Genomic DNA, 15,306 nt, shown 5'->3' with positions numbered 1-15,306 from the left:
TTGGGTAACAAGCTTCTGGGTTGACAGATGGCTGCCCTGTATGGGACTAGCTCAGAGGAGACACCTAGAAGGGAGGTCTCGGTGCTTTTCTTGTAGGCCACATACATGCATAGAACTCTTCATAAAAATAAAATTCTTGGCCAAAAAGAAGACTTGCACGTCAGCATGAATACATGGCAAGGAATCTGTGCCAGACCAGTTTAAATCTTGAGGGGGCCCACGGCCTTCCACGCAAGCGTTCACTGTCCATTGCGGTGTACAGCCAGGCTTCAGAAGCACTGATGGGAAACAAAGGAATCTGACCTTTGTCTTAAGTCCTTAAGAGTCATTTTCTAGTGGCATGTTTTTGGCTTTCCCAAGTCTCATTAGCCTCTCATGGTTCTTTTTTACTTTGAAGTGAGGTGAATGTGGAAGATGAGCCAAGGTTCTGTATATTGGGGTGAGCTATATCTGAGTAGCTCAGAAGAGCTTCTGGATACCGGCCTAAAAGGGGGGACGGCTTGGGGATAACCCAAGAATTTAGCTTCCTTGGCATTAGTCATATTCTTGCTTTACATAATTTTGTCAATAGGCCTTTAAAGTAGGTGGGTTTTTCCCCACCACCCCCCCCCCCTCAAGCAGGGTTGGAGAACTGTAGTGGGAAGGATTACCTGAGAACTCAGGTCGGTGAGGGAAAGATAAACCTTCTAGGACCTGTGCCAAGTGACCAAGAAACCAAAGCTAGAGGCCTTGGGTGGTGAAAGCTGAATCTGAAGTCAAAGGGTCCCCTAACCCCAACCACAAGGGTTTACTATGGAGATGAGGTCGTGTTGGCTCTGTGAGGATGGTATGCCGAAGGGGAGACCCAGCAGGGGAGAAAGAAACCCCAACAGTGAAAATCTTGCTCTAAATTAAACTTCTTCAGGAAGAGAAGGGAAGGACCCACCGGCCTGTGAGGGAAGGACGGTGGACATCAGGTTGTCCTGGCCCCTTAGGGATGTACTCTGCTGAGGGATTTCACTGGCTTCCTCGGGACGTGCTCAGCCTCTTCTTCCCTTTTGGGTGTTTTCTTTCTAACAGTAGCAAACACTTGGACATCAGGTAGAGATTGGGCCTAGCAGTGTCTAGATTTTCCTATATAGAGCTTCAAAGAGTAGATATCCTGGGGTGCCTGGTGGCTCAGTGGGTTAAAGCCTCTGCCTTCAGCTCAGGTCATGATCCTGGGGTCCTGGGATCGAGCCCTGCCATTGGGCTCTCTGCTCAGCAGGGAGCCTGCTTCCCTTCCTCTCTCTCTGCCTGCCTACTTGTAATCTCTGTCAAGTAAATAAAATCTTAAAAAAAAAAAAAAAAAGTAGATATCCTGCCCCCACTGTCGATGAGACTGTAGCATGTCCAATCTTTCCTCACTTGAATTACTCCCCGCAAATCCTCTTTGGCCCCATTATGCAAACTTCATTCTTATCTAGTGTTGGTTCTTTTAACAGCCTTCATTCAAGAACCAACCATCACCCAAACACCTGGCCTTTAAGAAGAAACCAAATTAGGGCACCTGGGTGGCTCAGTTGGTTACGTGTCTACATTCAGCTTTGGGTGATTCTGGAGTCCTGGGATCGAGCCCCACATCTGGTTCCCTGCTCAGAGGGGAGTCTGATTCTCCCTCTCTGCTCCTGTACTCTTGCTCACTGTCTCTCAAATGTCTTTAAAATTAAAAAAAAAAAGAACCCAAGTCCTTCACTCACTGACCCCTTAATCTTTATAAATCAAGGTTCCTGCAGTGCTTGCTACACAAAAAGCAGCTTGGCTCACTGAATAAAGGTAAGTCTCCATATACTTTGATGGGTTGTTGATGCTTACTGAAGAGTTGAGAAAGAAGAGAGCTCCTGAGACCTTCCACCTGGGACATGTAAAATCGGGACTATTTATTAAAGGTGCTTTTGCGTGTGGCTCAGCTACAAGACTGTAAAGTCCCAGGTCCCCACAGGTTTTCAGACCACCTGCATTTCCTGCCAGGTCCCCACCCACTTCGGTCCTCTCTCTGGTTACTCCCCAGCATGGAGTGTCTGGTGTCTAATGAAGGCGGAGCTACACCGGAAGGCCTTGCCACACTCCCTACATTCATAGGGCTTCACACCAGTGTGAATCCTCTGATGCTGACTAAGGGACGAGCTCTGGTTGAACGCCTTCCCGCACTCATTGCACTCGTAGGGTTTTTCTCCCGTGTGAATTATATGATGTCGGATAAGGGCTGAGCTCTCACTGAAAAACTTCCCACACTCATTACATTTATATGGCTTCTCCCCAGTGTGGGTCTTCTGGTGGATGAGGAGATTTGTGCTTTGGCTGAAAGCCTTCCCACACTCGCCGCACTTGTAGGGCTTCTCTCCTGTGTGAGTCCTCTGGTGGTTTGTGAGGTTTGCGCTCTGGCTGAAGGCCTTCCCACATGCCCCACATTTATATGGTTTCTCCCCAGTGTGGATTCTCTGATGCTGAATAAAGGCGGCACAGTAACTGAAGGCCTTCCCGCACTCGCCGCACCGGTAGGGCTTCTCCCCCGTGTGGGTCCTCTGGTGGTTTGTGAGGTTGGCACTGTGACGGAAGGCCTTCCCGCAGTCGCTGCACTCATAGGGCTTCTCCCCGGTGTGAATTCTCTGATGCTGAACGAGGGCTGAGCAGTCACTAAAGGCTTTTTCACACTCACTACATCTGTAGGGCTTTTCTCCGGTGTGAGTTCGCTGGTGCTTCGTGAGGTTTGCGTTCTGGCTGAAGGCCCTCCCGCAGTCGCTGCACCTGTAGGGCTTCTCTCCGGTGTGAATCCTCTGGTGCTGAACCAGAGACGAGCTCTGGCTGAAAGCCTTCCCACACTCGTTGCACTCGTAGGGTTTCTCCCCAGTGTGGCTCTTCTGGTGCTGAGAAAGGGAGGAACAGTAACTGAAGGATTTGCCGCATTCGCTACAAGTGTACGGTTTTGCTCGGTGGGGCTTAACTGTAGGGGAGTTCTTCCTGCAGCTCTTTCGATGTGCTTCCCATTTCCGGGGTCTCGCTTCTGTGGGAACTCTCCGTTGTGGAGAGAGGACTGGTCTCAGGTTGAAGCTCTTTCCCAGGTCACCATTCCTGTGATCTGACTCCCCAGGGGGCAGCTCCATACTTGGGTCTTGGAATGAATCTTCAGAAATGTCATGCTCGGGTGGTGATTCAGACATAATCTTCCAGTCTGGAAAATATTTAGAAAAGCATTTTGCCCCCCTTCGGTGGAGGAAAAGGTACTACCGAAAGACAAAAGGCCGATGGGGTTTGCTCGAACTTCTGTGCGGACAGGCCTGATGCTGCCTCCCTCTCACCCGCAATACTGACCGCGATGGCTCTTCAGATACGTCAGCGTGCCTGACTCCCTTTCCTGACCTGCCATGGACGCAGAAGTTTACCCCAATCTCCCTCAGATGCAATGTTCCCTTCCGCATTTCTGACCCTCTCCTCCACTTTGCCAACTACTGGACAGTCTCTACTTGTCTTCTTAGTCTCACAATTCTTGGTCTGGATTTGGCAATCTGCTTACCAGGTTTAAATAATTCACTTTAAAAAGCTGATGGCCAATGCCAGCAAGATGAATTCTTTCACCTATCCAATCGGCTACATTTCAAAATTCTCGTGTCGGTAGGAAAGCAGCATCATGAGATCTTACACACTGGTGTGACCACCTTTCTGCAGAGCCATCTGGTGGCATGTGTCAAAGAGTCTAAAATGCTGACACAAGAACCGCACCTGTAAGAATCTGTCCTAAGGAAGGACTGAAAAATTACACAAAGCTATGTTGACAAAAGCTATGTTGACAATGCTCACAGCATTATTTGCCAAAGAAAAGCAAACACCCAAATAAATGTTTAATAAAGGAATGACCACAGTAGAGCCAATACAGGGACTCTATTTAGCAATCAGAGGCCGTGTTTGAAATGGGCACACTATAGATCCTTCTGCAGAAAGGTATTTACTTGAGAAAACACTGCAAAGATACACAGTATGAGTGTAAGCTGTGTTGTCTTTGGGTTGTGGCACCAGGGGCAATTTTTATTTTCTTCAATGCTTATCTGTATTTTCTAATGTTTTCCAATGTCAATATTATAATAAAAGTTATAAAAAAAACTTTCAGAGAACATGTAGTGATAGAAAACTATTGTTACATGAAAAAAAGAAGTATGTAAACTTACACACTGTTATTTCTACTTTAGAAGAATGTACAAGTTCTGGTCTGAGCCTCCCCATTAGGGGGCACCTGGCTGGCTCAGTGGCTAGAGCTTGTGACTCTTGATCTCAGGGTCATGAGTTCAAGCCTCATATGGAGGGCGGGTAGAAATTACTTAAAAAAGAAAACTTTAGAAACAAAGATAAAATTATCACTGTATTTTGTTATATGAGGAAGATGGAAGGGATGACAGGGACCTTGATTTTTTTTTATCCTGTTCCAAATCTCAAATTAACCTATTTTACTAAAAAAAGTCATTTTAAACAGAATAAATAATATTGCTTTTATAATCAGAAAATAGGTATTTTTTAAAAGAAAAGTTAATGATTCTTAACCCTTTGGGATCTCCCTCATTTTAAGAGAAAACTTTAAAATGTGAGTGTAATGTAGGATATTTGGAAACAGAAGCGTATGGCCCCACGCACTGCTGTCTCTGGCCCTGGTACTTGCACATAAGAGGGTGGAGTTTCAGGGAGGGCTACGGAGTTTCTTTTCTCAAGGGTTAATTTTCCTGAAGATTCTTTCAGTTTCTTCCTTATTTCTCAGAGGAAGAATAGCAAGGCTAGTTCTGGGTGACCTTGACTTGAATTTCTATATGGAATCTTGACCCAGATAGCTTGGGTTTAAATCCTGACGCCACCTCTCACTAGCTATGTGATTGTGGGCAAATTATTAACCCATTTCTTGGAGGTATTATCTGTAAATGTAGCTCTCACAGAATCACTGTGAGAATTAAATGAGTTAAAACACATAAGGGACCTGAGGGATAGTTAAATGTCATATGAGTGCCTGTTATTATCTTGGGCTTTTTCCTTGTAAGCCTTCTGAAATGGTTTCCCTCCAGAGTGCACGTGTGTACTAACGTTCAATCCACCATGCGCACAGCAGTCCCCATTTTGGGTTCAGGGTGTCGCCATGTAATTCAGTATCTGGATCATGTATGGCTTTGACAGCTCTGAAAACTTGACCATCTATCTGAGAAAAGATGGAAAGAAGAAGAAAAGTGCCAAGAAAAGCAGCGGTGGGGGAAAGGAGCAATTCAGGAAACTGCAATTTGCTCACAAACTGTCCTACCTCAGCCCGCCTCACCTCTCCACCTGGTTCCTGCAGGAGACTAACAACGTCCACACCAAACGTGCCCAAAACAGAAGAGCTGGCTTTCCCTTCCCAGCCAGTGTCTCCTTCGGGTCTTCTTGCTCATGGTTTTACTCAGGCCAGGGTCATCCTTAATGCCTCTACCCTGCACTTCCAATTTACTGGCAAGTTCTATTGGCTTTAACAACTACAATGTTCTGCCACCACCCACCATTCTCTCTCCCTGGTGTGTCTGCCACAGACTCCTAACTGATCTCCCTGCTCCTACTCTTGGACCCTGGAAGTCTTATTCTCCATATGCTATTTTTTTCTTTAAAGATTTTATTTATTTATTTGACAGAAATCACAAGTAGGCAGAGAGGCAGGCGGGGGGTGGGGGGGCAAGCAGGCTCCCCGCTGAGCAGAGAGCCCGATGCGGGGCTCCATCCCAGGACCCTGAGATCGTGACCTGAGCCAAAGGCAGAGGCCTTAACCCACTGAGCTACCCAGGCGCCCTCTGTATGCTATTTTTAAACACAAATCAAGTATGGTCCCCTCCCTGCTCAAAACCCTCAAGGACTTTTATCTTACTATGTGAATAAAATCTGAACAAATTACACGGCCTCCAAAGCCCAGAATGATCTGTTCCCTGCCGACCACTCTCCCCCACTTACTGAGTCCTAGGGTCTTCCGATCCTAATACAAGTCAAGCCCATTCCCAACCCAGTGCCTCAACACCTGCCGTACCCCAGAATGTCCCTCTCCCAGACACTCACATGGCTCTTCCTTTAGACCTCAGTCCCAATGTCACCTCCTCCAAGTGGTCTTTTCTAGCCATCTGACTGACAACTGCTCCCACCTCCATCTGTAGTCAGTCCCATTCTCACCTTCATACTCCCCATCACTATGCCCTTATCCTCCTTTCCTTCAGAGTACACCTCACTGTGTGACACTGTATCAGTAATTTTGTTATTCATTTTGTTTACGTTCCTCACATCACAGGATGTAGGCAGGGACTATGTCTTGTTCTCTGCTGTACCTTCAGTAGCTAAACCACTTCCAGGATTTACCAAATGCTTACTGTATATTTGTTGACTGAATGAGTAACAAATTCAATGTGAAAAAGGCAAACTGACCAGCTGGGCCTGGGAAAGTGTTAACAGCCACAACAGAAGTTCCTAAAGCAACCAGTGAGGTGAAAAGTACTTTAAAGACCAGGGTCTGCCATCAGGGCGCGGATGGGATGTGGCACCGGAGGGCTCTGAAAGCAGCCCACGGTGGCCGAGCAATGCCCAGGCTGCTCTGTGAATCTCAGAGCAGAGGTGCGACCCCACCGAAGCAGGGTACTAGTTACTCCAACAGCCAGACTGAAACTTTTCTCAAATCACTTCACGATCATACAGCTAATACAGCACTCCATAGCTGATAACTTTTTTTCATGTATTTTAGTTTGTAAAATAAAATTTTGTTACCTACATTTTTAAGACAGAGACAGAAGCGACCACATAACTTAGTGATTTACTCTGAGTCTGTGCAATATAAGTAGCAAGCCAGGACTGGAAAGCCTCTTCCACAGGTCTACATCCAAACCTGCGTCCACACCAACACTCTAATACCTCAGAGCAGGGACTGTTGGTGCTAACACCCCTTCCCAAGTTGTTCCGAATAATGTGCTGATCTGACCTTTTTAGGATCCTGAAACTCTCTGAGGCTGTGATGAAACCTTTTTCCAGAAAAATGCAGCCACTGCCCTATCCACATAACACCACGAGTTCCACACAGGGCGCACCGCCCAAGATAAAAGGTCCCGCGCGGCAGAAATAGTGCTGGGCACCAGAGAACCTTGAGGGGGAAGCGGTGGGACCACTGAGGCTCCTGCAAAAGGATTTCAGCAAGTCCAAGTGGTTCCTGGGTAACAAAAGGGCTGAGGTAACGTGTGACAGCCTGTTTAGAAAGTAGACAGTAAGATGGGAAGGAGAGAGTTCTGATCGACTGTGCAGAAAATCCGCCAGAGGCATTTTTCATGGCCTTGTAGTAATAATAATCAGGAATGAATATATAAAGCACTAGGCTGTATTTTTAAACAAACTTAAAGCTTTGTCACCATAAGGTTCTTAAGTTCATCATACCTCTGATGCTTTAAGTTTAAAAATATCAGAGGGGGCTGGAGCCCCAGCGAGAAGCTCCTGAGGCCTGACCAGAAGTCACACATCCACAGCATGAAGCATGCAGGCGGGGGTGGGGTGAGCAGCCTGGGATGAGCAGCGGGAGAGAAACGCGGCAGCTACGGCTTCCCTGTTGTTTTTTCTGAGGTGCTTGCTATTAGCCCTTTAGGAAATTCTAGGAGGGTCTCACATAGAAGGCGAGAAGGCATCCATTTAAGGGCCAGAGAGGGGAGTAGCAGTAGGTGTCCCAGCTGGATGGATGGGTAAAGGTGGGCACCTGAGAGCCTCATTGAGGTGAACCCCAAGAAGAGAATGTGCTGGGGCAGCAAAGACGACTCTCATCCCCCCAGAGGCCAGCAACACCACCGCTGGTCCCAAACATCTCCCAGCCCAGGGGAACTGTGCCAGGAAGAGGTGTGGACTAGTGGGCTTTGGAATCAGACAGACCTTGCTTCGAAGCCCAGCCATGCCACTTTCTAGCTGTGAGGCTCTGAACCAGCAAGTCAGCCTCTTTCAGCTTTAACTTCTCATCTGTAAAGTGGGGGTACCAGTATCTACCTCACAGGGCTGTTAAAATCATCAAATGCTCTAATGTGTACTTCAAGGGCTTCTGCTCTTGAGACTCATGGGCTCCAGTGCCGGCTCACTTACCGGGGCAGGTGCTCCTCAGGCCTCCTCCCTGCAGCGCCCATGGGCCGTCTTCCCTCTGGTCCAACTGGGAGTTCACACTGGGCTGGGAAACTGGAAGTCCTGCTCCAGGGGAACAAAAGGCGTTAGAGATTTAGATTACGTATAAATAGCCCCCCGCTCCCGGAACTCAGGGACGTGGAAACACACCAGTTAGGTCATTTATTTCATTCATTCAGCAAATATTTACTGAGCATTCTGCTTGGTTCCGGGCGCTGGGGGACGCAACAGTAAATAAGACAGATGAGGTGCCAAGGAGGGGTCCAAGTCAGGGAGTTAAGCCCCAAAAGCAAGTTACTCAGAAAAACAGGGACTTACTGAATAAGGAGGAACTGGCCTGAAGGTCACCCTACTCCTCCTGAGAAATAAGAAAACAGGGAGCTGCAGTCTCAGGGGTTTCTCAAGCCCAAATGCAGAGACCTTTCACTAGGGAGCCAGGAGGATAAACACTATCCCCCCAATGTGTCCGAGTGACTCGGGATCAGTCAACACTGGCAAGTGCCACAGATATTCAGAACTGAGTAAGCTCTACATTTCACCAGCAGGACCTTACCCAGCAGGACCAGATTCCTGGCGTTTTCTGGTAACCCCTCTTTGAACCTTGTAGTTCCCCTCGGAGCAGGGACCAAGGGCCTCCACCCATCCTGGGTAAAAGCTACAGTCACGCTGCTGAAGGCTGTGGAGCCCTGAAACGACACACACATTCCTTTTCGCCCACTGACTTCAGGATGGGAGAGAAAAGCATTTATTGATCACTTTGTTTGAGCCTAACACTATACTGGATACCGACACACAAAAATAAATCAAATACAGTCTCTTTCCGTGTTTATAACTGACAGACTTTATATAAAAATGGATAGAGTACATACACAGCTGTATCTACAGAAAAGAAGGAACTAGGCAGAAAATAACGGATGCTCGGGAATGAAACGAGCCAGTGTAGACAAAACAAAATTAGTTTTGTTAAGTTTATGCAATGAGAAAGCAGGAAGAAATGTGAAAGCTCAACTTTTCGGAGTGTTTAATATATGTTCCCATGAACCTGGTTATCATACAGTACAAAAGGAGAGCCAGACATGTATGTGACCACCTGTAGTAACATGTCAGAAAGACAGGTAGACCAGATGCCAGGATAACAGAGAAGAAATCCTGCATGGAGGACAGAGGAAGACCACAGAGAGGAGGTGGTCTTGAAGGAGAAAGGTTTTCAGACGAAGAAAGAGAAGGTTACCCAAGGCAGGGGAGACACCATGAGCAAAGGCATGGAGGTGGAAAAGGCCTCATGTCTGTTTTCAGAGCAAGTGATGGTACCTCCACTTATCTCGTGGGCCACACCAGAAACCTGGGTGTGATGTTCCCCTTTCCTGCAGCTCCCCACAAATCACTGTGTCTTCACCTTCCTCTACAGTGTCACTAGAGTTCACACATTTTTCTCCACGGCCCCATCACTGCCTTATTTGAAGCCAGCATTACTTTCCAAATTATGACCTGTAATTTACCTGGTCTTACAATCCATCCTTCATACCAAGAAATGCCATACAACAGGACAAAGAGCATCTTCTTTGAAAACCATTTGGGTCACTTTATAATAGTCAAGAGAGTAAAATCCATCATAAAGATTTAAGTGTCATGAACTATGTAACAAACAGTATGTAACTCATAAAGAAAACACCGTAGGAAGTACAAAAAGAAATTTAAAATACTACAGCTATGAGATGTTAAAATCACTCAGTAGCAGGGTTAACACAAAATAAACAACAAAATAAAGGTATGGAAGAACTCAGCAATTTAATTAGTAAGGTTGAGCTAATAGAGCCAACAAATCCTGCATTCTGCAATTACACTATACCTGGCTGTTCTGAGTTGACGAAAGACACTATCCCCATGGAGCACAAACCAGCTGAATGGGCAGACAGAGAAACCAAAATGACAATTTGGAAATATATAAGAAAAAAAGATCCACAGCCAGACATTTTCAACATAAACAAGAAAGGAAGAATATATTAGAAAGTCAACTCAAGAGGTTAAAGCATTAAACTTTAAAATAAATTTCACAAAGATGAAAGCAAAAAACTAAGAAAAAAAATTTGTTACTAAGAGAATCGATGAGACAAATCCAAGAGCAGACTTTCTGTAAAGGAAAAGAAACAGACCAACACCTAGACTAGTCAGGAAAAAAAGGAGAGAAGACAGTTCCTACCCTGGCAAAAGGACTATGAAAGGAATATACTAGAAATGATTCCGTAGAATACTTTACATGAGAGGAAGAAGGATTAATCACATTCTTTGAAGTGGAGATAAAAAGAAGGTTAAAAACAGGACAAACCTGTTTTGGGAAAGTAGAAAAGGAAGAACATGGGGGCACCTGGCTGGCGCAGCCGGTGAAGCGTGAGACTCTTGATCTCAGGGTTGGGAGTTCAAGCCCTGCACTGGGTATAGAGATGACTTAAAAATAAAATCTTAAAAAACAAAACAAAACAAAACAAACATAAAAACAAGACAGAAAAGGAAAGGAAGAATAGGACTGAAAAGACAAATGAAAACGTTGAGTGTTTCATCTCTGTGGGTTAATAAGGGTGAGTTTTTGGGTTATGCTTTCTATGTTTTTCAGGTTTTCTACAATAAACATGAAGTCCTCTTATAATTAAAAAACAGGAACAAAAAACCCTTTAATATTAAAAAAAAAAGAAAGAAAGAAAGAGGCTGCCTCTCAGAGTCAATTTCCAACTTACGTGGGCCCCAACTGTGAGGAGACCAGCGGCCATTCCTTCACCTCCTGTGCTTTCGTCTCCAGGAAGGGCAGAGTCTGGAGAAGGCAGCTCTGCAGGAAGGGAGAGAAATCAATGAGGCTTAAAAGTTACAGCTCAGCAAGCCAGAGTCTCACATTCCCGCTCTGAAGAAGGGGACACTGCAGGCTGTAGGGGACTCGGGCTCATCTGCATTACCCCTCCTAGCACTGAACCCCATCAATTCACTCAAGACACAGGGAGTCATTAAAGTGACAGACTCTCAAGTAGCACAGGTGCCCCCTTACCAATGTGCAAAGCATACAAGCTTTCTAGGTCCCATTTTTCTCATCTGTAAATGGGAATGATAATCCCTTATAAAGTTGCTGGAAGATGAAAGAAAAATGCAGACAAAGCAGCTGGCACAATGCCTAGCACGTCAGTACACGGTAAGGACGCACAAATATTACCACTGGCCGAGTTCGCTGGGAGACAGTGGCTCTGGAGATTTTAAGATATTTGCCAAATCAAGAGAGGTAATGACCACGTGGGATTCATCGAAGGAACACAAGATCAGTTCATCAGATGAAAATCAATCTGCATAATATACCACGGTACGGAAAAGAAGACTCCACAAGGACCATTTCAATAAACACCAACAAGGCCATTCTGTAAAATTTGTTACCCTTTCCTGATAAGATACATTCAATAAACTAGGAAAAGAACATCCTCGACCTGATAAAAGACCACTACGGAAAAGCCAGATTTACATCATACTTAATAGTGGAAGACCGATACTTTCCCCTAAGATCAAGAACAAGACAAGGTTCTCTCTCTTACCACTTCTACTCAGTATGATACTGAAGGTTCTAGCCAGGGAAATTAGGAAGTAGGGAAAAAGTCATCCAGATTGGAAAGGAGAAGTACAATTACCAATATTTGTAGATATGATTTTGTATATGGAAAATCCTAACGAGGGGCACCTGGCTGGCTCAGTTGGCAGAGCATGTGACTCTTGATATCAGGGTCATGAGTTCAAGCCTCACACTGGGTGTGGAATCTACTTAAAAAATAAAATAGCCCTTCTATAAAAATATATATATATAAATAAAAAGTAGAAAAAAACTCTAAGGAATCCACACACACAAAACAAAGCCCTATTACAGCTAAGTTCAGCAAAATTGTGAGATACGGGATAGATATATAATAAAAAGACAGCCCAGTTAAAATTAGGCAAAGGATGTGAATAGACATTTTCTCCAACCAATTTCTATACACTAGCAATGAGCAATGAGCAGTGAAATTAAAAAAAAAAAATTCCATTTGCAAGAGCATTAAAAGAATAAAACACTCAGGAATAAATTTATAAATTTAACAAAGGAAATGCTAGACATGTACACTGAAAGGTACCAAACACTGTAGAAATTACAGAAGACATAAATAAATGGAAAGACATAGCATGGATTCATGGATTGGAGGACTGGAGGATAATAATGTTGGGATGGCAAAACTCACCAAAGTAATCTACAATGTCAATGTAGTCAATGTAATCCCTATCAAAATCTCTGTTTGAATTTTTAATGGAAATTAAGGAGATCCTAAAATTCATCTAAAAATGCAAGTGACCCAGAAGAGCCAAACAAACTGGAAAAAGAAAAAGAAGTTGGAGAATTCATTCACACTATCAAAACCTTGCACATGGGGTGCCTGGGTAACTCAGTTGGTTAACTGTCTTGGCTCAGGTAGTGATCTCAGGGTCCTGTGATGGAGCCTGGCACTGGGCTCCCTGCTCAGTGGGGGGCCTGCTTCTCCCTCTCCCTCTGCTCCTCACCCTGCTTGTGCTCTCTCTCTCCAATAAATAAATAAATAAAAATCTTAAAAAAAAAGATGGAAAACAACAAATGTTGATGAGGTTGATGATGATGTGGAGACATGAGACCCCTCATACATTGCTACTGGGATTGTGAAATGGTGCAGTCACTGGGGAAAACTGTGGCAGGTCCTCAGAAAGTTAAACAGAGGTACCTTATGACCCAGCAGTTCTCCTAGGAACATGAACAAGAGAAATGAAAACACATCCACACAAAAACTTGGGCAAGACGCGGCTGGGTGGCTCAGTCATTAAGCATCTGCCTTCAGCTCAGGTCATGATCCCGGTGTCCTGGGATGGAGTCCCTCATCGGGCTCCTTGCTCGGCGGGGAGCCTGCTTCTCCCTCTCCCGCTCCCCCTGCCTGTGTTCCCTTTCTCACTGTCTCTCACTCTGTCAAATTAATAAATAAAATATAAAAAAAAAAAAACCCATCCCAAACAATTGGGCACACATGTCCACAGTGGCATTATTCACAATAGCCAATACTGGAAGCCACGCAAATGTCCATAACTGAAGAACAAAATGTGGTATATCCATGTATCGAAATATTATCCAGCCACAAAAAGGAATGAAGTACATTCATTCATGTTACAACACGGATGAACTTTGAAACATTATTCTAAGTGAAATAAGCCAGACACATACATTCTATAATTCTATTTTTATGAAATGTCCAGAATAGGCAAATCCAGAAGAACAGAAAGTAGAAATCCATAGAATAGGGGAAGAGGGAATGACGAGTGATGGTTAATAGGTATGGGCTCTTTTTTTCTTTTTTTTTAGGAGAGAGCAGGCAAGTGGGCAGGCAGGGCTGGGGTGGAGGGAGAGGGAGGGAGAGATTCCTAAGCAGGCTCCACACTCAGCACAGAGCCTCATTCCCAGTTTGATCTGACAAAGTGGGTACAGGCTTCATTTCAGGGTAATGAAAATGTTCTGGAATTAAACAGTAGTGATGGCTGCACAACTTTGTGTCTATACTAAAAGTCACTTTATTGTAGACTTTAAAAATGAAAGTTATAGCGTATGAATTATATCTCAGTACAGCCTTGAGAAAAAGATCTACAAAGGTCTGGATATTGGTCTTAGTACAGACCTGATGTTACTGAGTTGTACCTAACTCCACTGTACCTTCTTGTCATCTCTGGTGGTTAGTACCAGTAGGATGACAACCATCCTGCTTGCTGTTCCCAAGTCTCTGGGGGAAGACAACACAAAATGCTGGATGTGAAATTGAAGAGTTATAGACCAATAAAGGGACCCCTTATGTAAGGGAGGATGGCACAGATCTTGGTGGTTAAGAATACATATACGTTTGTGCTGTTCTAAGGATTGTTCAAGATGCTTTCAAAGACATTATTTTACTTGATGCTTATGGTTCCTAGAGGTAAATGAGGTAGTTAACGCAATTTTACCCTTTCCTGCATGAAGAAACACAGGTTAAAAGACCTAACTGGTATCCCATAGCTTAAACAGGAATCCTCGCCTTCTATTTCCAACCCCCCAATATCCTCTTCCACTTCACAGTCCAACTGCATTGAACTGGCCTTCAGTCTAATGTGGAGCCAAAAGGCTCCCTGTTCTGAGACTCCCTGGCTGCTTCCAGAAAGGCTGGAACATAAGAAACAATAGGACACCCTGGGTCGTCCCATTTTTCCTTCCCAGGACCCATTTCTCTAGACTCACAAAATGGCATGGGTCCATCAAGCAAGTCGGGGTAAGAGGTAGCATACTCAGATTATTCAGGCCTAAGCGCCTCGAACTTTCTTGACCCCAGAACTCTTTACTCAAAAAAGGGTAATAGGGGTACCTGGGTGGCTCAGTGGGTTAAGCCTCTGCCTCAGGTCATGATCTCAGGGTCTTGTGATCGAGCCCCTCCTCCGGCTCTCTGCTCAGCAGAGAACCTGCTTCCCTCCCCCACCCCACCCCCGCCTACCTCTCTGCCTACTTGTGATCTCTGTCAAATAAATAAAATCTTAAAAAAAAAAAAAAGGATAATCCCCAACTACTTGTGGAAAGGATAACGGTAGAGTTCTGGTCCCGGTCACGCAGCTGTATTAGTGGGCAGGCTGGAACAAGGCGGATCTCCTGCAAACCGCTCTCACCTCCTTCCCCCAGCATTTGGGTCACACCTCGTGCCACCGCCTCTCAGCAGTTCTCTGAGCCCCAGCCGCAATCTGCAGGCCTGCTCTGAGTGCTCCTGGGCTGGACTCTTCGGCCTCTCCCCTCAGAGGCAGGGTCTGAGCCTGCGATGTTGGGCTCTGGAAGCTGGGTTTGGGCCCGTCCAGCCGGGTCTCTCAGTTTTTCCAGCGGCAGCCTCGGCTCGGGAGCCCGTGTCGCAACCACCGACTCGGTTTCAAGCAGAACGCCGCGTGGGAAAACCCGCTGCTGGCTACTCCAGAACGCTACGGGACAGCGGTGGAGCTCGGAAACCGCGGTCGCAGGCACTGCCAAACCCCAGGCCCAGCTCCCGCGCCAAAGGGGACGCGTTCGAATTGCGCCACTTCCGGTCATGCGTACGGACCTCCCCGCTCCACCGGACTCCATCTCCCAGAAGTCTCTGATATCCG

At 45.6% G+C, this 15,306-nt stretch overlaps 1 protein-coding gene across 1 annotated transcript; it reads right to left on the bottom strand.

The window, feature by feature from the left end:
* Positions 1–1,961: 1,961 nt before the first annotated feature.
* ZNF79 (zinc finger protein 79) lies at positions 1,962–14,946 on the bottom strand. The gene is made up of 5 exons (XM_032865913.1): positions 14,842–14,946; positions 10,875–10,963; positions 8,696–8,828; positions 8,107–8,205; positions 1,962–3,190 (listed from the first exon to the last, which is right to left on the bottom strand). The coding sequence occupies exons 1-5, from the start codon at positions 14,855–14,857 to the stop codon at positions 2,019–2,021; spliced, it is 1,509 nt and encodes a 502-aa protein (XP_032721804.1). The 5' UTR covers positions 14,858–14,946; the 3' UTR covers positions 1,962–2,018.
* Positions 14,947–15,306: the final 360 nt, after the last annotated feature.

Source organism: Lontra canadensis, unplaced genomic scaffold (assembly GCF_010015895.1).
Source record: "Lontra canadensis isolate GAN:19392208 unplaced genomic scaffold, GSC_riverotter_1.0 scaffold30, whole genome shotgun sequence".
NCBI classification, from domain to species: domain Eukaryota; kingdom Metazoa; phylum Chordata; class Mammalia; order Carnivora; family Mustelidae; genus Lontra; species Lontra canadensis.
The sequence above is the reverse complement of the archived record's forward strand: the minus strand, read 5'-3'. Positions and strand labels throughout refer to the sequence as shown.